The 21,164-nt window shown below is 40.1% G+C and overlaps 1 protein-coding gene across 4 annotated transcripts in view; it reads left to right on the top strand.

The window, feature by feature from the left end:
- Positions 1-21,164, top strand: part of Gfrl (Glial cell line-derived neurotrophic family receptor-like) — a 933,561-nt gene that overhangs the window by 330,320 nt on the left and 582,077 nt on the right. For 2 of the 4 annotated variants that reach the window (XM_065235009.1, XM_065235012.1), the window contains exon 2: positions 16,317-17,059. The exons of 1 other annotated variant lie outside the window; for it this stretch is intronic. In XM_065235009.1, the coding sequence (XP_065091081.1) occupies positions 16,486-17,059 (574 nt within the window). In that variant the 5' untranslated portion in view covers positions 16,317-16,485. The remainder of the gene's footprint in view (positions 1-16,316; positions 17,060-21,164) is intronic. One more of the 4 variants, XM_065235010.1, reaches the window with a different exon arrangement.

Below are 21,164 nucleotides of genomic sequence, written 5' to 3'. Positions count from 1 at the left end.
TGATGAATCTGATCCTAGAGCTCAGTGGTTTTTTTTTAATCACTCCTAGACGTCTTATCAGAATGAATTCGGAGTTGTGACTGGAATATGGATACTGGAGACCACGGTATGGTCCTTCGGAAGATCTGGAATATCCGTAAAAGTGGTAAATTCATGAAACTGATCCTAGAGCTCCGTGGTTTTTTTTTCGATACCACTCAAAGACGTCTTATCAGAATGCATTCGGAGTTGTGATCCAATTATGGACCCTGGACGCCACGGTATGCTCCTCCGGATGATCCGGAACATCCGTGAAAGTGGTCATTTCATGAAACTGATTTTGAGTTTCATGTTTTTTTTTTTCGAAACCGTTCATAGACGACTTATCAGAATGAATTCGGAGTTTTGACCTGAATGGGACCGCAGGATGGTCCACCGGAACATCCGTAAAAGTGGTCAATTCATGAATCTGATCCTAGTGCTCAGCACATTTTTCGAAATCACTCCTAGACATCTTATCAGAATGAATTCAGAGTTGTGACTGTCGAGACCACGGGATGGTCCACCGGACGATCCGGAACTGACTATTCCCAAAAGGTGACCAACTATTGGAGTATTTAAATAGTAATAGTTTGTTGATACCAGAACAATCGGGATATCGGGAAGGTCATTCTTGTGAAACCGCGTTGAATTTGGTATTAGCTTAGTGGAAAAATAGCTTGGAGTGTAAAGATACGATTGTTGCTGTTTTTTTGGATCTTAATCGCGCTTTTGAAACAATTTCTAGGCCCTTATTGTTGAGATCAATCAAGCGCTTTGGAATTACGAGTACTGCATATAAATGGTTTGAAAGCTATTTGTCTGACAGAACTCAACGGACTGTTTTTAATGATTCTGTTTCCAGTCCCGTGGGGAATACCCTTGGAGGGCCCCAGAGAAGTGTATTAGGGCCCCTGTTATATATTATGTATATTAATGACTTGCGACGTGTTTTACGATTTTGCGACATTAATCTTTTTGCAGATGATACTGTGTTATTCATTGCAGCTAAGGATTTAGATGATGCCGTTTTACACTTGAATGAAGATTTGCGTTCTCTAAGTAGATGGTTGAAGTATAAGCAATTGAAATGGAATACAAGTAAAACTAAATTTATGGTAATTTCGCGGAATCGAGTAAATGAGAACGTCTCTGTTGTAATTGATGATGAGACTATTGATCGCGTTCAGAAGATTAAATATCTTGGCGTGATTATTGATGACACACTTAAGTTCAACTCTCACATTGACAACGTCATCAAGAAAATTGCCAAGAAGTATGGAATTCCATGTCGACTGAAAAACGATTTAACTATTACCAGTAAAATACAGCTATACAAATCAATTATCTCTCCTCATCTAGACTTTTGCCCTTCCATTTTATTTCTGGCCAATGAAACACAAATATCGAGATTACAGTGCTTGCAGGGTAAAATAATGCGTTTGATTTTGAGATGTAATCGATTCACTTCCTCAACTTTGATGTTAGACGCCTTACAATGGTTGTCGGTGAAGCAAAGAATTGTATATTTGACTATGGTGTTCATTTTTAAAGTAGTTAACGGTTTGCTGCCTCAAAATTTGTGTGATCGAATTGAAAGAGAAAGTGACTTTCATAGATATAATACTAGAAACGCGGTTGAAATAAGAACACCACATTTCTTGACCTGTGCTTCACAAAATTCATTATATTATAAAGGAATGAATGTTTTCAAATCGATGCCTAGACATATAAAACGTTCAGCAACACTTACAGAATTTAAAATACACTGCATTTCACACGTTAAAACTGTCTTTTGAACAGTTATCCAGTGATTTTTTATGAATTGACAAATTATGTATCTTGACGAAATTATCTCTATCGGATTATTTTATATGCATAGCTGTCACACTACTCTTTTAATAATTATTGTAGCACTGCAAAAACTATTTCCGTTCGCCACGATGGTGATGATGTATTTTTAATATAGCCGGCGCCGGTGGTGTAGTGGTAAGCGTGACTGCTTTCTAACACCCCGATGGGTCTGGGTTCAATCCCAGCCGAGGTCGGTGGGATTTTTCTGAGGCATAAAAATCTCTGGTCACATCTTCCTTCGGAAGGGTAGTAAAGCCGTTGGTCCCGGCCCATATGTGTTGAATGGGTGCAATATCCTACGCAGGAGTGGAAGCTGCCTTCTTGCACATTCGATTGCCGTCAATGGATGGCAATCGATGTCCGTCGGTGATTGGCACTAGATTGCGGAACAGAGACCGACGTTAAAAATAAAGGAAAGGAAAAGGATTTTTTAATATTTGATTTAATAGTAGATTAATTAAAAAAAATAGTCTTCAAAGGTTTGAACCTCGTGCACGTATTACGGATATAGAGGACTGAATTCAACATTTGATAAAAAAAAAATGCAATTTTGAAGCTTATTTGGACGATACCTTGAGTTAGTAGTAAGTTTTCTGGCAAATGTTGGGGGTTCGTGAGCATTCCTGACATTGCTGAAAATTATGATAGCATCAGATTGCGGGGTTGGTAGTGTAATAGGATGCTTTGTTGATTGTTCATTAACTCTTGCTTGCTTGTAATACTTATGAATATATTAGGTGGACAAAAAGGCGAGCTAAGAGGTGGACGCCTAAGCTTTTCCACATTCATATCGCTGTGAAGCAACTGTAAACTCTAGAGGGAATTTATATCTGTAACTGAAACCAGTTCGATTTTGTTTGCAAACATGGTTAAATTGTCATATTTAATAATCTTAAAGATAAATCGTCCAGCTCAAACCTTTGTAGGGGTGGGACCATTATCATCATCATCATCATCTGCTTAACAACTTTTCCAAAGACATCAGGAAGTTATCTCTTCAAATTGCCTTACAATCAGTGTTTGGTCCTAATTAGCTCAAATCCCATATGCTACGTGTATTCGTTAATGCCGGATCAACCGTACTATAGAAATCCGGCATGAACGAATCCATACTATAGGAATCTTGACTGTATGTTTATCTTCGACGGTGGGTGACGATACAACTGCCGAATAAATTTAACTAATATCGGACGATGCCAAGCATCTAATCAGCCGATCTACCGCGACCGCGAGAGAATGAGTGAAATCTTAATACGCTATCGGTTACCTATCCTATAAGGGGGACAAACATTGACCAACAAACAAACTGCAACAACCTGGAAATTTTTCTGAAGACCTGGAAAATTCAGGGAATTTTATTGAGCAAAATGAGTAGACACCATGCATACCACAGATTCACCCGGGGGCATCCCAGTGGTTTTGGAACGATTAATGTGGTCAATGGTGGAAAAATGTATCGACTTCTCTGGGTTAGTTTAGAGTTTGATTGTACTAGCCATACAATTATACTAATGCAAAAATGGTAGCCATCGAAACCTCTCAATTAATATTTGTGGATGTTCATCTACGTTGACAGTACACAAAAGGTAATATGCGGTAAGCAATAAGCTTAAAATGCAAATAAGAGGAAGAAGAAGTGAATGATTATGCAAAGTTTCATGCATATCGGAGAAGGTCGTGTCAGATCGATTCGTCATTTGCCGTGTAATTGCCACTGTAAAATTGTTACGATTTTAAAATGAATGACAAATGCAAATTTTTCGTATACAAAAATCTGGACCTTAAAAATTTCAATGAATTTCAATTTAATAATTTTTAAAAGTAAATTAGGTAAATGAGCGATTGGACCCCAACAGAAATAAATTGCTTCGGTCAGTTACATAAATTCAAAATCAACTTCGTTCAAACTTCCGCTAGAAATGTCAAATTCACCAACAGAGCTCAAACTCCACAATTGATTAGCACTCCCGTCTGCCCACATACCGAATCCAACACTCGACAAACATCGCCGCCTCAATCGAACTGGTGGATGTCAATTTCTAGCCACCCCCCCCCCCCCCCTCCAACAGGAACCCGCACAAAAATCCGTCACAGTTCAGTGTAGTGCAGATTTACCACTTGACATTTCGACCAACCAGCCATCATATGCCCCTGATGCCTGGCGGTAGCTTCGTTGGTTTGCCCGTTCGTTAGCCTTTTTGACTGACTGGTGGGGCATGTACCGCACCATCCATGGCAGCAAATCTCTTCACACATCCGAACTCACATACCCTCCCGTATCGCCCGCCACACCGCCACCATCATCATCAACAAAATATTGTTTGGCACCGGGCGGGTGCGAGTTCCCAGGCGTGATGTATGCATAGTTTTAATTTCAGATTTTGCCTTTTGTTGGCCTTACCCCCCACTTTCCTCGCCAACGCCGACTAGAATGGTGGTGGATGTTGCATTGGCAGGCAGCCACAGCAATTTCCCCGAAAATTTCCCGCCATAACCAGTTGCGGAACGTTGATTTTATGCCTATTTCGGAGCATGTGACTGGTGGCTTCCGTCGACGGCTGGATAGTCGGGGAAAAAAATGGCTAAAAAATATTGCCCTACTACTACTACTGTTGAGCCACGGGCTGTCACTCCGGTTCGTTGTCAGTCTGGTAGTTGGGAGTTTTTTTTTCTGGGAAAATCAAACGATTTGGGGGAACCACCAGCGCCGGCAGGGGTTCATTTAGTGATGCCACACTCCATTATTTCGAGTCAGCTGGGAAGCGTCAGGGGCACGGATTTGTGATTTGTTACGATCGTTCTGGAGCTTATGCCTGCCTTCCACTGAGAAATCTTCGAGCACTTGCGCAGTTTTGTATGAATGCAATAGTTGTCAAATTTCCCTCTACTGAATCAATAATTCCTCCCCGCCATACGTCCTGCTTCACTCAAAGTTACGCTTTGAAGTCAAACCAATCCGTCAAGTTGTCTTATCCTCTCTAAGCCAGTTAGTCGACAAAACCGTGATTGTTTTTCGTTCCCGTTCTCCACCGGTGGTGCATGGTGTTCTGACTGGCGAACGAAGAAGCCCTTGCAAGTCTCTCAATCCATAAACGTTCAACAGACAGCGGCGGTATTCCCACGGGATTAGTGGCAGCTATGGCCATCAAAAACTTGGCTGAATTCCATCGCGCCACAAAACCCAGAAAAGTGTACGCGCATAAACATCGCAAGCGCGTTATGACGTGAAATAACATAAATTTTCCGTTTTCCTTTTCACCTTGCCCTGTTGGTGGTTTTCCGAAGCAAATAAATTTCTCCGGGAGGTGCTACTGGGTATGTGCGGTGGAGGGAGCTGCTAATTAACCGGACTCCAACTTTTCTTTTAACGCCTTACGTTTTCGGGAATTCCTCGAGGTAGCGAAGCAAGAATAATTACCTTCACGCCAACTATATAGCCACAGCCCAGAAATTATGGTTGGCTGGGAATAATAAGGCGGTGGAATTATCGATCCACTGGGCTGTTCTGAATGCTGGACAATTTATGAGGGGGAGGGGGGTTGGTAAAGGAGGGAAGTGATAATTTTTTCCCGGACTAGATTCAGCCGGATTGGTGGCTCGATGGAACAAATCGATCTTTCAAAGGTGCCAGAGTTGTTCAACAATCCGGGTCAATTGATTAGAAGTGGATCCTACACTGATGTGAGATTTGAGGCGAAATCATATGAAATCTGTAATAAATTACCAGGGGCCTCCATTAGCTCAGTCGGTAAACGCGTGGCTACAATGCAAGACCATGCTGAAGGTGACTGGGTTCGATTCTCGATCCAGTCTTGGAATTTTTCGGGTTGGAAAATTTCTCGACTTCCCTGGGTATAGAAGTGGGTGGAAATGCATCTATAACACTAAGTTGAGAGCACGCAACGCAATAAGCTTAAATGCGACAAGCATTAAGCTCAGCGGCGCCAGTGGTGTAGTGGTAAGCGCGACGCCTTTCTTCCGAAGGGAAGTAAAGCCGTTGGTCCCCGGTTCATGAGTTGATGGGTCGATAGGTAGGGTCCAGGTGTGAGAGCTGCCTTCCTGGCGTCGGTAGCATTCGTACTCAGTACAGAAAACAAGATCGACGGAAAACAAATCAAGGAAAAAAAGCATTAAGCTTGAAATGCGAAGAAGAAGAAAGATGAACGTAGACGACAGGTCAATATTTTCATTAAGTTAATGCTAAACATGTTATTGACTTAAGGGGTTAGACCAGTGTAGAAGCCGAAAAAATGGGTAAATTTCGCGATTTTTTTTTTGACTAACAGAAACACTTTTAAAGAATGCGGTTTTCAGCATTTTATTGAAAATATTTTAAATTACATTTTCCCAAATTTTAGTTTTGTGAAAAAAAAAATCTATGTTTTGGGCCCACTACAGTGGCCAAACACCTTAAGTATACTTTTAATCTAATCTAATATCAACAAACACCAACACAGCCAGTTCTTGAAAACATCCTGGAAAATATTTGATATACCTTCTTCATATTTCTTGTCTATTTGATATATGTTTCATATCGAATATGCATCACACATACCAAAACGGCCAGACCTACTGTGCAGGGGCAAGATGAGTGCAATCACATCGGGCCATTTTAAATAGAAAATTTAAACACGATGCTTCAGAATTCAATAAATGGATGAAACGTGGACACCTCGTACTGTCCGTTCCGTTTTTTGGTAGTTATATGATTGGTTGGTCGTTGGAAGCTTCTAATCTAGAAAGGTTATGTGATGAACTATTTTCCACTGACGGTTGGAACTTGAGCACTAACTCTAGTACTAGCCTTTTATGACTTATGGTTACAGCGCCATTACTCGCTTTCTGAAAACAGAAGAAGGAAAGGAAACGGAAAAGAAAATGAGAAGGACAAAGGGAAAAGTGTTTTACGTGCTCTACGAACATAAACAATGTATCTTCAACATTTAAATTGAACAATATAAAAATTCATATCGGCGATGGTCACTACCCGTGTGTTGCTACTATTAACAAGGCATAATAAGTAACAAGGACTAAAATATGTCCCTTTGATAACTGAAGCATCCTCATCCCCTAGTTTGAAGCTCTCAGGACTAGGGTTTGTTACAATAATATTTTAAATATTAATTGTTGTCAATAGTTGCGCAGTGCTTGTCGTGAGTGGTCATCATTTGAGTCCAAATTTAGCATAATTTGTACAATGGTGGTTTGTAAAAAAATATTCCGATTGCGCAGAAGGTACATAAAATTTACTTTTGATAAGAGTTCTACAGAATCAATACCATCAGTGTTCATTCGGCTGTCGACAGAAGCAGACCACTCTCAATGTGTGTCACGCGATTCTGTTTACTCGGCAGCAACGGCATTGTGTGGTCCTCCTCATTGTTCTTCATCAGCAGTTCTTTCGATTGGTCAAAATTCGGGGCAATTCGGAAATTTCATTATCTTGGGGACAAAATCGATCTTGTTGGTAGCATACCACTCCAGAACCACCTTAGAGTAGTGACAGCAGACCAAATCGGGCCAAAAGATGGCTTTTCCCCTATGCTTGCGGATGAACGGCAAAACACGCTTTTTCAGGCATTCTTCGATGTAAACTTGGGATGTCATCGTCGAGGATGTCAAATCGCTTGCCAAATCATGGCCTTCTTCGCGAACTTGTCGGCAAACACGGACTTGAATCTTCCCACCATATCTCCACGTCCAGCCGCGATGTAAACTTTTGACCGGTAAGCTGCTTAAAACCAAGTTTGACGTATGTTTCGTCATCGATCAAAGTGCAGCCCTTGTGTTACGTCAACACACGGTCGTAAAAGAGCCGTGCACGCTTTTTGGCCACGGAATTCTGGTTCATGTGCCGACTTGGATATTTACTGGCTTTGTACGACTTGTATCCTTACCTGACAAGGCTGTTCCGCACCGGTTGAAAGTTGGCGTTGTACCTTCTGGCCACATCATCATCTACATTCCTTGTAGGTTTTCAGCACTTGACAAACTGTTGTTTTCGGCATCTTCAGCACTTTAGTCAGCTTGGAACCGGACCAGTCTGGATTTTCCAGATGTTTGTGCACAATATATTTTCTTCTTTCGAGTTCCATTTGACGTTATTTCGGAACGCGATCGACTACTTTGATCAAACTTGCACCAGTTGTTCTCTATAGAAGTGTAAACAAACCACTTTCAAAGATTTTCGATTCCCAACACTAGAGGCGTGCTAGCGGTGCGCGAGGGGCGTACCAATTTACTTTAAATCAGCCTTTAAGGTGACCGCTGCATTATTCTAGTATTGACCTCACACAATTATAGCTACATTGTTTAATAAAGCGAAGCATGCTGTTTGCTCTTTTGATGATTGTATTATAATGATCACTGAATGTTAGTTTAGAATCTATGATAACTCCTAAATCCCTAACTCTTTCACACTTTTCTGCCGACTGATTTTCTAAAAAAGGTTGTGCTATATGATGTGCTCCGTTTTATACTAATAGCTATTGAATTACATTTTTATAAGTTCAGTTGCAAAAGGCTTTTATCGCACCAAATATAGAACATGTATATTTCAATCTGGAATATCCTGATGTGTTCCTTGTTCCTTATTTCTAGAAAGAGCTTTATGTCGTCGGCATAAATTAAAACTTTTATGTTTTTGAGAATAATGGATATGTCATTTACATATAGTATAAACAAAAGGGGATCTAGATGGGAGCCTTGCGGGACTCCTGAAGTGACTTGAATGGGATTCGATTTCTTCCCTTTGTATCTAATTATGTGTTGGCGATTAGTTAGATATGATTCGAGCCATTTGAGAAGTCCTGGTCCAACCCCCTGTTTTGCAATTTGAAGAGTAGCAAGGGTATGTCAATGCGATAGAATGTCTTGCTGATGTCTGTGTTAAGAGGTTCAATGTGGTTTCCATTATCCATTGCAATCAGCGAATAGTTAAAAAATTCAAGTAAATTTGTGTTAGTTGAACGGCCTTTGAAGAAACCATGTTGCATGTTAGTGATTCTGTTTTTGATTTGATGGAATATTTGTTTATTAACAATTATTTCAAAAATCTTTGGAATGCAAGAGATAGTGGCAATCCCACGGTAATAACGTATGTCAGTTGTTTTTCCAATTTTAAAAATAGGCACTAAGAAAGAACTTTTCCATGTTTTGGGGAAGTTCCCAGATTTCATTCACCTTACAACAAGCCAAAATAGTGGGGTCGTAAGTTCTATTGTTAAGCTTTTCTAAATACTGGTGGATTCCCGACCTGACGGGACCTTTGGAGATGTATAGATTTCCCAAAGCCACAAAATCCTCCACTTTTATTTGACTGATGCTAATGTTTCTTGAAAATTCAGGGAAGAAAACCAGCCGATGGCTATCTGGGACATGCCCCGAACTAACCGATGTGGTATACGGCGCTGGAAACGGCCACAATTGATTTGGTTATCATATTTTGAAGTAATTTGTTTTGTCACATGATAGGTTGTATTCCTTGCCTTTCAAATTTAGTATTATGGCTCACATTCACATGGCTGAACCTTTTCTATGAGCGAAGCTATGGGATCATGATACTTTTAATGTGGTGGTTGTTGCGTGTAATTCGCATTAGTGGTTACCGAGAAATACGACATAATTCCTAAAATCCATGTTTTTTTGGAACTAGTCCCATCCATATCTCCAGAAATAGTTGAACGCTTCTAAATTTGTTCAACAGCAGTCAATGTGATCATAATACCTTCCATTTGGCGATTGTTGCGTTGAATTCGGTAGAGTGGTAGCCGAGAAATGCGCTTAAGAGAATTGTGTTACGTGCTCTCACACACACATACACAGACAGACATCTTCCGATACCGTCAAACTAAGTCAATTGGAAGATTTTTAGAAAAAAACATTAAAGTTTAAAAAAAACAAAAAACTTAGAAACTCGCAAAAAAAAAAATGATTAAAAATAAGACCAACTGTTAATTTACTCTACCATTATCCGATTTGACAGAACCAGAGTACCAGAATTTTCGGGGTACATTGACATCACACTGGAGCTGTCAAATAGTTCCCGAGTTCACTTGATAAATAAATTTGAAAATTCCTTGAAAATTTCAGATTTACCAGGTTTTCCAGGTAGTTGACGCGTTCAACTAGATAAAATTGATTAATTGCAGATTTTTTGCGATGGGCCCAATCTTAGATCCACAGGAGCCATTTCCCCTATCTCCTTAGAATTAAGATGTAGAAACTGGCTGGGTGTACGGGTTGGTGGACTCTGACAAGTGTGAACCTAGAGGCTATTCTAAAGAAAAATACCTTACTTGCAATTTAAAAAATCGGTTCAGAATGGCTGACGTTAGTGTGTTTGTAAATATAACAGTTTAAAAAAAGTAAAATTAAGGCTACTACTATATGTATGCTAGAATGTCATCAAAATACATGGCATGTTGAGAGATTGAACATTTTCTTTCTCAAATTTGAATTGGTTGGCTCCTTGGGGACTGGTAGTAAAGTAGGTAAAACCAAGGGGTAATCAACTCTGCACACTGTGCCGAAGCACAGCATGGCACACTGTTTGGCACGTTAAGGAACACGTTGACAAGTATGTCACGAACAATATGATATAAAACGGCAACACTGCTGAGCGATGAAGTTTTTCTAATCGATTTACCCGTTGCTAAGGCTGTTTACTCCCAAGTGAAAAAAATATCCGTCAATACAGGTCAATACTAGAGATCGAGAGTGAATAATCTACAGCTAATTGTTTATAGGAATCGGATCATTAGCCTTTCGCTCTGTTATCAGTTCGGAAATAGTAATGATTTAGATTGAATCATCGTTGAATTAATTCTTCTCAGTGAGGTCAGGAATACCGAATCCGTAAATAATATTTCAATTTGCATGAATATTTACATCCGCAACAGTATTCGCAACAGGCAAATGTTATGTGGATGTGACAAATATTGTAAAGACAGATCCTTTACAAAAGTTCAAATTTAACAAGGATTACGTGATCCGATGAACCATTGAAAAGATCCGGATCATCTATATGGATGAACTGGTTCTGAGCCGTTCACCTAAGTGATACGTTTTGCCCATCTCTAGTCCATACTGGAGAAACAGTGATTTATATTAGAATCTAAAAAAATGCTAGCGATGTACCAAACTAGTTTCTGAAATGAAAGAGGCATGGGATGAGGTCAAAAGTGCTGCTGGTATTTGGCATCATTGAACCAAGAGAAAGGAATGACTCACGCGTGTTATTTTATACTCATTTGACTTTCAACAGAACTTGCACTCGTATTCCATATGTACTCAAATAGTTCCTTTAATATAGGAATTTATGTTCACAACTTTTTTCTTTGTTTTTAAATGAACCGTCTATGAAAGCTTGACATTGTAAACAAACGATCTCAAAAGTCAAAACTGCAGGGTTGCCAAACTCATGGGATACTGAGATTGAAACCTTGATGCAAAACTTCGGCACGCTCGGCACAACGCTTGGCACAGATAAAGTATTAGGCACAGATTGAGATGTGCAGATTTGAACACCCCTTGGGTAAAACTGTATGGGGAAAATCATATTTATTTAATTGTAGTATGATTAACAATAATGTCCGGGAAATAAGTGAACGACAAAGTCCATGGATGATTTTTTTTTAGGCTGTCGCACACTTTTTGACGCAGAACTACGTCTTTGTCGACTATACTGAGGTACAAATCAAAAAATATGTGTGGTGAAATAGTGTTAGGTTTTGAACGCTTTTAATTTTGTCATTTATAGATGAAATTAAAATCCACATACGCCAATCGATAGGATATTACTTTACGTATCTGCTGAAATAAACACTTTTACAATTTTCCATAAAACAAACTTTTGAAAAATATACAATTGATAATGTTATCACTGTTTTCATGAAATTACCGTTTTTTCCCAAACCCAGTCATCATAATCGAGAACCACTTGATTGCATATCATTTTGTTTGAAGCTGAAATGATATAAAACAGCGCTGCTGTCGTGCTTTAGCTCATTACCGCTTTGGACGGCGTGGCACTGCATTCTGCAATGAGCAGGAGCAAGTCAGCGGTTAAATGTGTATCACGGCATGATCACCTTGACAACCAGCGATGGGGTGGAAGGAGACTTGGGTCCCGTTCAACTAAGGGGCTGTTTATTAACTACGTAGACAGTTTAGAGGGGGCAGAATCCCTAAAAACTGTCTACGTAGTTAATGAACAGCCCCTAATACCAAACGTGGAAAAGTTATCTAGCGCATTGAACGGAAAACACGAAAAGAAACGGTTTTTTAGCAAAGTTATTAACAAAGGAGCAAATCGATAAAGAGACTCGATCAATGTCACCTAGGACCCCACACACTGCTCAGCTTGTATAAACAATATCACATCACTAACCCATTTCCGTATCATTTCGGCAATCATACAGTCATCGAAATGAAGGGTTGGTACAACAATTTGGGAAAACTTATTGATGTGATATTGTCACTGTGGAACTAGCACTTAGCTTCAGGTCTCTACAAGTAGAAACCCTTAGGGAGCCCTTGCGGCACGTCAAGTTGGCCAGTTCAGCGCAAGGGAAATTAGATTAACATCCGAAGTCCATCCTTTATTACATATTCTGCACAAACGATACTTTCTGCCCCGACTCATTCATAAAACAAAACGGTGGGAAATCCTGTCAGGGGCGAGGCTTAGAAAGTATTCTTTCGTGCAGAATATGTAAAGAAGGAGGGATGTTGGATGTTAACCTAAATGCATATACTGTGCATAGAGAAAGAAGCGCGTGGGGAAGTTGAACCGGTAAATGTATCTCTTAGCGGAAGTGAATAATCTCTGAGATTATTTCTAATGTAGTAGTTTTCGGTAGTACACGTACCGTTCCAACTTGCCCGATGCACCTTAACTATGATGCTTACTATCAAAGCATTGAACAGGTGGAGAACCTGTATACGAGCTTTTGTTCTGACTTTGAAATTCAATAGCTGAATCCCCCAATTTCCAATTAATGTTGTTCTAAGCACCTACTTATTGGAAACCAAACGTTTGATTTGGGAAAAGTCACTGTATTAAATTTTGCATCATTCTACGAACACGCTGTAGAGTACATAATGATGATGCATGATACTTTTATGTTAGGATTGTCCTTCAAATTGGAGAACAAAGAGGTGCTTAATGTACATATGTATGATTGTTTTACCCCTTCCTCCTCTACTTCGCTGACATATGAACCAACATTTTGTTCAATTTTGAAAGTACCGTCTTCTGATAGGGAAAACAACTTTCTGTTGCGTTATCATAAAATGAAACCTTCACTCTCTTCTCTGCTTCAGAGCCCTAATTTAAAACCAGGGTGCCTTCCATTCATTTTGACTAAAAAAATGTTTTAGGAAATTATGGAATAATACGATATTATGATGGTATTTTGTATGTGTAAGGAACAAGACAAATATTTAAAGTTTGTGTTTGACACATAAAACCTGCAAATTTAGCTTTGACAGAGCCACAATGAGCGATTTTCTGATCGCCTCTTCGCGAAGAGTGAAGAGTGAAGAGTGGGTGAGATAAATGACAAAATCGCTTATTGCGACTCTCATGCAGCAACATTGGCTGGTATTATGTGTCAAACACAAACTCCACAATCTTTTCTTGTTGCTTACACAAACAAAATATTATTATAATATCTTATTATTCCATAATTTTATAAAACATTTTTTTTAGCCAAAATGAATGGAAGGAACCCTGTTTAAAACTAATGATGGAGCTACTGTTAAAAAAGCGCATTTTTTGGGGATTGTTTTATTCCACAACATGCATGCTTTTTTTTGTGTACTATACTGAGGTGCAGGGCTGTCATCTGATCAATCAATGTGCGCAATGTACTGATTTTCTGAAATAAACAAAGTGGACATCAAGCAAATACAAAGTTCGCTTGTCTTTCACCCTGCGCAAGTGTAAAGCAGCGGAGAAGAGAAGACAGACACACCCAGAAATAATGAAAGCTTAATGTGTAGCCATCGCTCCGATGGCTCCGATGCAAAGAGCGCCACTCAGTGTAGGGTTGCAAATGGGAAACCCAGCAAAAAGACAAAATTCTTCTTCGTTATGCTCTTCTTCATCTCCTATGCATGCAGTCGTGGTAAGCAAAGTCTGCAACGAATTCAAAGAAGACATTAGTGCTTGTTGTATTATACTCGCTCCCTGAGTCGCACGGAGTGTACCGCTCATTGTGTGGATCGCTTTCTCACAGATTAGTTGGAAAAGAGTGTACGAAGTAAATGGGAGAATCACTCACTCTTTGTCGAGTGTTGTGAGATGCATGCACAAAGTTGCTTTGCTAACGCTCTGAGGTGCTTTCCAGCCCTGCTGAGGTGCAAATCAACAAAAATGTGTGACAAAATAGTATCATTTTCTATTGTAGTCGATGTCGATGTCGAATTCAGTGCACATTGATCACAGGAAAATAGCTCAACATTGATCAACCCAATGTAGTTATGTAGGGAAAATTCTGTCAATTCTTAACCATAACATTAAATTTAACCACATTATCTTATGCGTAATATGGTGGACTGATTATGCTAACATGAGTTGTCGCGAGTTTTGAACCATAACCGAAACAATGAAATACTTGAAAAAAATAAGATAAGGTATAATAGTCAAAAAGTGCATGACATACATTAGGACGCAACCCTTTAATTTTTTTACCTTAATATGCATCGAAAGTGAATTATTCCCACTTCTCTCAATTTCTATATGGAGAGTTTAAATACATCCTACCAGTTAAACAGTGCCATCTATGTGGAAAATGACCTGACGATATGATTCATTGCAATTTTCTCAACACTCTCATCTCCTATCATAACAAAGAAACAGATGAAATTTGAGGAAAATTTCCATCATATACCATTCATTTGATGATAGGGGGTTTGATCTAATTTCCGTCCTACTAAGCACAACTCACGCTTTCCCTCTCTTTCTTGAACGGGTTTTAACAATAAATGAAATGTTTCGATCAAAGATGACTTCTATAAGTACCGTTGAATTTGACTCCTTTCCATAAGTACCGTTGAATTTGATAAAGAACCACAAATTGTTGAGATATTGTTAAAAATCTAACAATGCTTCTTGATTCCAAATTCGTCCTACTAGTTTCAATTCCGTCAAAACGCATTGAAATGGAGCGCTTCTTTTGTTTTGAGAACAATGAGTGTAAATATTCACACAATACGCTCTACTAGGCTTTGTGTAGTAGCTTGTGAACTAACGCATCGGCACAAACGTTTTACTGATTTGTGCACGGTGAAATCATTGATTATGATTGTTGGCCAGCTTTACTAAACTGTTCCTAATTATGTAAGTTCTTTGTGGGCCAACCAACAACCAGAGAAGATCAACTGTGTTCTTTGCTAAATCTGGCATGATACCTTTTTGATCCATAATTCATTCCACTAAATGAACCTGAACAAATATGCCTTCTGGTATTTTTAATTGGCAAATATGTTCACATGAGTACTGGATACCTATTGAAAGTATCTAACAAGCTTATTAGGATAATTGAACAGTGCTCTAGCATAACGTATACAATACAATAAAATCGTTTAAATAGCATTACTAGCACAAAAACAAAAGCCATTGGCAAATTCTATGCGGACGGACGGGCCCACTCAGTCGTTTATTCTCTTATTCCCTGTGGAAGCAACGCATGCATAAATAATCCCCGGATCCATAAAAAAACAGATTTGAAGCATTATTAGGAACCAGATTATTTGCATGCAGACGGTTTTGTTCGTAGTCAGTGATTCAATGAACTGCTCCTACATCCTAACGATTTCATATGAAATCATTATTTCCGGAATCATGAGCATTTGCTCATTTGCATCAATTCACCACAAACCATCATCCGTCTCCACATTGTTCCGGAGAAAAGTGAATCACCCGCAGCTACAGTAAGCTTAACTGGAACTAAAGTAGTCGACTAATTGAATGTGATCAGTCAATTTACGTGATTTTTCACGTAATTAGCCCAAAAGTTTTGCTCCCAGGTGGATTTACGCTGCACTCGGGAACAGCATAGCCGAAAAATTCAATTAGGTTAAACGGTGAGAAAAACACGCAAACGTCATACACCGAGCACTGGAACCCTGCGCCAACCAGCTGTTGACTGGACCTGATGGTTATATTTTTTTTTTGCTGGTCGGTGGTGAGATAAGAATTTACAGTTTCTACAGCAATTTGCACTTCACACTGTGAGCGAGGAAAGTCACGATAATCGAAACACTGGGCCAAAACCCTCGCTCTGTGGAAATTTAAAAGTTCTTCAATTCTATCAAGTTAAATTTCCCAGAAAACGCCGTGAACCAGTGTTTCATCTGAATCTCGTTTTCACTTGTACCAAACTTCCCACGTATCCCACCAAACAGCTAATCGCTACGTGTGTTTGCTCTCCATCCAGCAGCAAGAAGCAGGTGTGAGCCCTGCAGTCAGTGCAAGTGTTTTTTGGGTGAAATTCCGGTCCTCTACCCCGCCCGCCCCGAGTGCGCGTGGTTCGGTGACGCTAATAAAGATTAAACTTCACCCGCAAGTATAATGAGAAAGTCCCGAATAAAGAAGATTCGCATAAAATGAGACGACGGTGCAACGAGCATGGCACTGGTGGCCACCATGTCGCCACCAGAGTGAGAAGAAGAGAAGATGAAGGAGGAAGCAGAATAGGAAGAATAACCGTGCTGGCAACGCAACGACAACGAGTTCCAACAACAACGGTGGCACCTCAATGGACGGCAACCACCGGCACCAATTCCACCACCGACACCGGCACCTTAAGTGACACCGTAACTAATGGGCACCGGAGCAGGGGGCACACATTTAGCGCTTTGCTTCTGGTGGCTGCAGGATGCTGCTGCCTTGGGGTGAGACCCACCTTCGTGAGGGCTAGTGAATTTCCCGAGCGGGAATGCTGCGACCCCATCTATCCACCGATGCCAGATCCGGAATCGATACCACCGGGTGGATCGGTGTTTCCGACGACCACCATCTCCAGCAGCGCTTCCGGCGGACTGGGGGCGGCTGGGATCGGCGGTGGTGGTCTGGGAGCACTGCCCGGTGGGATCGAAGGACCGGAGGGCGGTATCGTCGTGGGAGCACCGGGAGGAATAGGACATGTCGGTGTGTCGAAAAATACGATTGGTTATTCGGGTGAGTAGCATATTTTCTAAACATTTGAGAGTTATGATCATAGGTAAACGGTAGGTAAATGAAAGAAAAGTTCATGCAGAGAGTTCACAGTCAAAACCACATCGGCGCATTTGAGATTCAATCTGTCAAAACACATAATATGGAACCCCCCAACCCGCCATAAGAATTGAAGCCCCGGGTACCCTGGATCTTAAATCCGGCACTGGTTCCACCATGAGAAGCCTGGTTAGTAGGATGGGACAAAATTCAAATTCCAGTTCCAGTAAGATTTCCAGGCGCCTTATGGGTACTAGAATAACAGTGTAAAATTTCAGGTCGGTCGGTGGAACTATATTTTAGCGCCAGAGGTTTTAATTTTACATAGGATTTTCTATGGGAAAACTTACTTTTTCAAATAAAAATGTGGTGAGGGCACCCATTGTCCTCTAAAAATAAATCAACCCCCTAGGAAATTTTACAAGGAAACTTTTCTTCCAACACCGCAAAACGATCCGACGCTTGTTATTTAGCCATTACTGATTGCTAACCAAACAAACTGCTCATTATTCTTTTTTGTTTCTAGCAGCACTGCCAGCTGCCACCTGCTGCTGTCTGCGCGAGGCAGTCACGTTGTGTGGGGGTTCACTCAGCATGGAGGAAAGCCGATATCATGCGCAAAGAATCATCAATTTTGATGAAACTTTACACAGGTTTCCGGTATAGTACAACAATTATGTTTCACGGGGGTCATTTGGAAGCAAGCGTGATTTTTCACAAGGGTGTATTTGCTCTGGCGCACAATTTATTCAAATCTATCAGTCGATGTGCTGCTGCTCAGACTTCAATATTTCATCGGCTTCATTTTTCGGTGGTACTACACAACTTGTAAGTGTTCATGTTTTTCGGGATTCTTGGCTACCGAGTTGTTGAGGTCGGAAACAAGCTTTACGGCCCTTTCCGTGACATCATTCACAACCTCAAGAGCTTGAACTCGCTGCTGCGCTGTTAAGTAGAACAGAACCGCCGCCACTTTCAAAAATTTTAGAGCGCTTTTTTTTTTGTTCAAGATTGAAAAAAATGTTTATGAAAATATATTACTCTCGTTCGGTTTGTAACAGTGAATACATTTTCACGAACATGACACATCAACAAAAAATAACTTTGATCTTGATGATTTGTTATATTTTCTTACCACTCAGATAATCTTGATTTAAATCCAAAATCAGGGTTTTCACCGAGAAAATCGGTGGAGATGTTCATTACAGTAAAAAACTCTCTTGAAGCCTCAGTAATAAAGTTCGAAAGGGTCGAATGGTCACTGATGTTAGTTGCTCTGACGGGAACTTTATCCTCGCTGAGTTTGCGTCATTTTCCGGATTTTTCGATAATTTTTTTTGTTTTGGTTCATTTAAAGCAGCTACCATCTTTACTTTTTCGTCTATTTCTACTTTTGAATCGAAAAAAGCAAGGGCCACGTTCCATTCCGATAAGTACCATAGATGATTTTGAAAGGCTTTCATGGCAATGTTGATCGTGAAAGTTGTGGAGATCTGACCAAAATTCCAGATCCACTCGAGGGGCCGATACAGAACTACTTAGACGATACCAATATCGAATGAAGCATTGCGATAGAAATAGAGCCAAAGTTGTGTAATGCTTCCAAAGAGACTGATCATCTAAGTTTTCGCTGCACATCCACGATTTCAAAATGTATATTTCACGGCCCATCCACCTCGCACGGCTACCTGCCTTGTGGAATCTTAATCCTTTTGGAGGAACTCCGCCCAAAAACATTACGACCAATTCGAGGAGCTCTTCGTAATCCGATCGGTCGTTACAAAACGCGATGATTCCGTCTCTTCATGGTTCAGTTAAGGTCCTCAGCTCCGGATCATCCATAGCGGTCCGGAATTTTTGGTTGCTCCGATTTTGGTTGAATTATTTTCTGAATTCATTGAAATAATCGAGATTGTTGGACTTCGACTTATCGCCATATATTTCAAAAACGTGGTTGAATACAATTTCGGCGATGTGATGGCGGCATGCCAATGGTAGCAAGTTTCTTTTCAGTAAAACTGGAAGACGGGTTGCCAGAGTTAACACTAGTTGTATCAAAGGTCATTCCAACTATTCTTTCCTGCAGACCCCACTCGTTGATTGTCTCCATTAACGCAGCTGATTCAGCATCCGCCGTTCCACTTGATAGGGAAGGTAACGAAAGAAGTTTGATGTCAGACAGAATCTTTCCATCCCAGTGTACTACCAATGGTACATCAGGATCAAAGCTTTGCTTCAGCTGGAAAATTTTCAATCAAAATGAACAAAATGATGATAATGTTAGCTATGCAAACAAATTAAGATAAAAATACAAACAAAGAATTTAAACATTAAAGAATTTATTAAGTAAAAAATTTAGTAATGTAAAAATTTAGGAGTCTAAAAATTTAGAATTTTCGAGCAATAGAATTTTAAATTTTTTGTATTATAGAATTAAAGAAGTTAAGAATCATAGAACAAAATCAAAATATTTACTGCTTTCGCCAGCGTCTCACGATGTTTCATTCGGGAACGGCGAATGGTTTGATAATTTATAGCGTAATCAGATGTGTTGGACGACTTCGTGTGATTGTCTTCAATTATTGCTTCCAAAATCATACTCGCATTTCTATTAGATATTCCAGTTCTTCAAATGCTTCTGCAACATTCGGAGTTGTGATGTTCATTTTATTAACTGATGTACCTGTAAGTACAGAGAAAAGAGGAGAACCAACGTCGTTGAACATTTGAAAAGATAATGTCCTGGTGTCTTTGAGAATGTTATTGAGCAAATAGATGACCGAGCAAGCTTTGGTGAATTATACCTTCATCCTTGCACTAGGGCACTACCTGCTCCTCCAGGAAACCCAGAACAAACGTAAAAGTGGTCAATTGATGAAATTGGTCTTAGAGCTCTGTGTGTTTTTTTCGAAAGCACTTCTAGAAGACTCATAGAATGAATTCGGACTTGTGACCGGAAAACTAACACTGGAGTAACCACTGAGTTACCTTCCGAATTATCCAGATAGACATGGAGTAGTCAATTATACCGAAAGACAAATCCAGTGGATAGAAATTGAAGGAGTCTTGGATCCCCAAAGGGCGTCAATGATCGATTTACAACCTTTTCACGTCATCCCGTTCCTGAAATGCCCATATTGTGAAGTATTTGACCCTTTTTCATGAACAGGAAGTCACCATCTTGGATTCCAAAATGGCATCAATCATCGATTTCCGACCTCTAGACATCGTCCCCGAACATATTATGCGGTATTTAACACTTAACTTTCACAAACCAGAGGTCGCCATTTTTTACTCCAAAACGGCGTCAATAATCGATTGCTAGCCTCTACAGGTCGTCATTGTTCCGGAAATACTCATATTTAGGATTATTTTCTGAAAGTTAACCTCATGATCACTAGGTCCCTTTTTCTTGTAACAAGTCACAAAAAAAAACACCGAACTCTAGGCCCAGTTTCATGGATTGACCATTTTCGCTGTAGTTCAGGACCTTCCTAAAGCTCACCCAGTAGATTTCAGTGTCCATTTTCCAGTCACAAGTCCAAATTCGTTCAAATTAGTCTTCTAGAAGTGCTTTCTAGGACCAATTTTATTAATTTACCACTTTTACGGCTGTTCCTGATCTTCCGGAAGGTCATCCCGTTGGCCCCTCGTGCTTTCGAAATAACTGGGGTCCATTTTACAGACGCAAGTCCAAATTTACTATACTCTAATGGGTCTTGCATAAGTACTTCAGAAAAAAAAGCAAAGAGCTCTAGGGTCAGTTTCATGAATTGACCACTTCTACGGTTGATCCGGCTTTCCCGTAGGACCAGCAGGTAGTGCCATAGAGAAAGCTAAATTTTGTCAGCAAATAGCCATTTTTTTTTATCTAGTTCGTTTATTTGGAAGGCTCAATCGCGTTAGCTTTACGGAGCCGATAATTCATTGTTCACTGTGTGTAACAAGATTCACTTAATTCTATGTCTAGTAGGAGTTGGGCCGATTACTCGCGGCTTACTCGAGGTTAGAAGGGTACATTTTTGAAGGATAGGATCAGGGGAGGAGCTTGGGGTAGGGTTTCGTTGTC

This window comes from Ochlerotatus camptorhynchus, unplaced genomic scaffold, assembly GCF_037179485.1.
Source record: "Ochlerotatus camptorhynchus isolate MF236.1 unplaced genomic scaffold, CSIRO-AGI_Acam_v1.1 ptg000457l, whole genome shotgun sequence".
Classification (NCBI taxonomy): Eukaryota; Metazoa; Arthropoda; class Insecta; order Diptera; family Culicidae; genus Ochlerotatus; species Ochlerotatus camptorhynchus.
The sequence above is the reverse complement of the archived record's forward strand: the minus strand, read 5'-3'. Positions and strand labels throughout refer to the sequence as shown.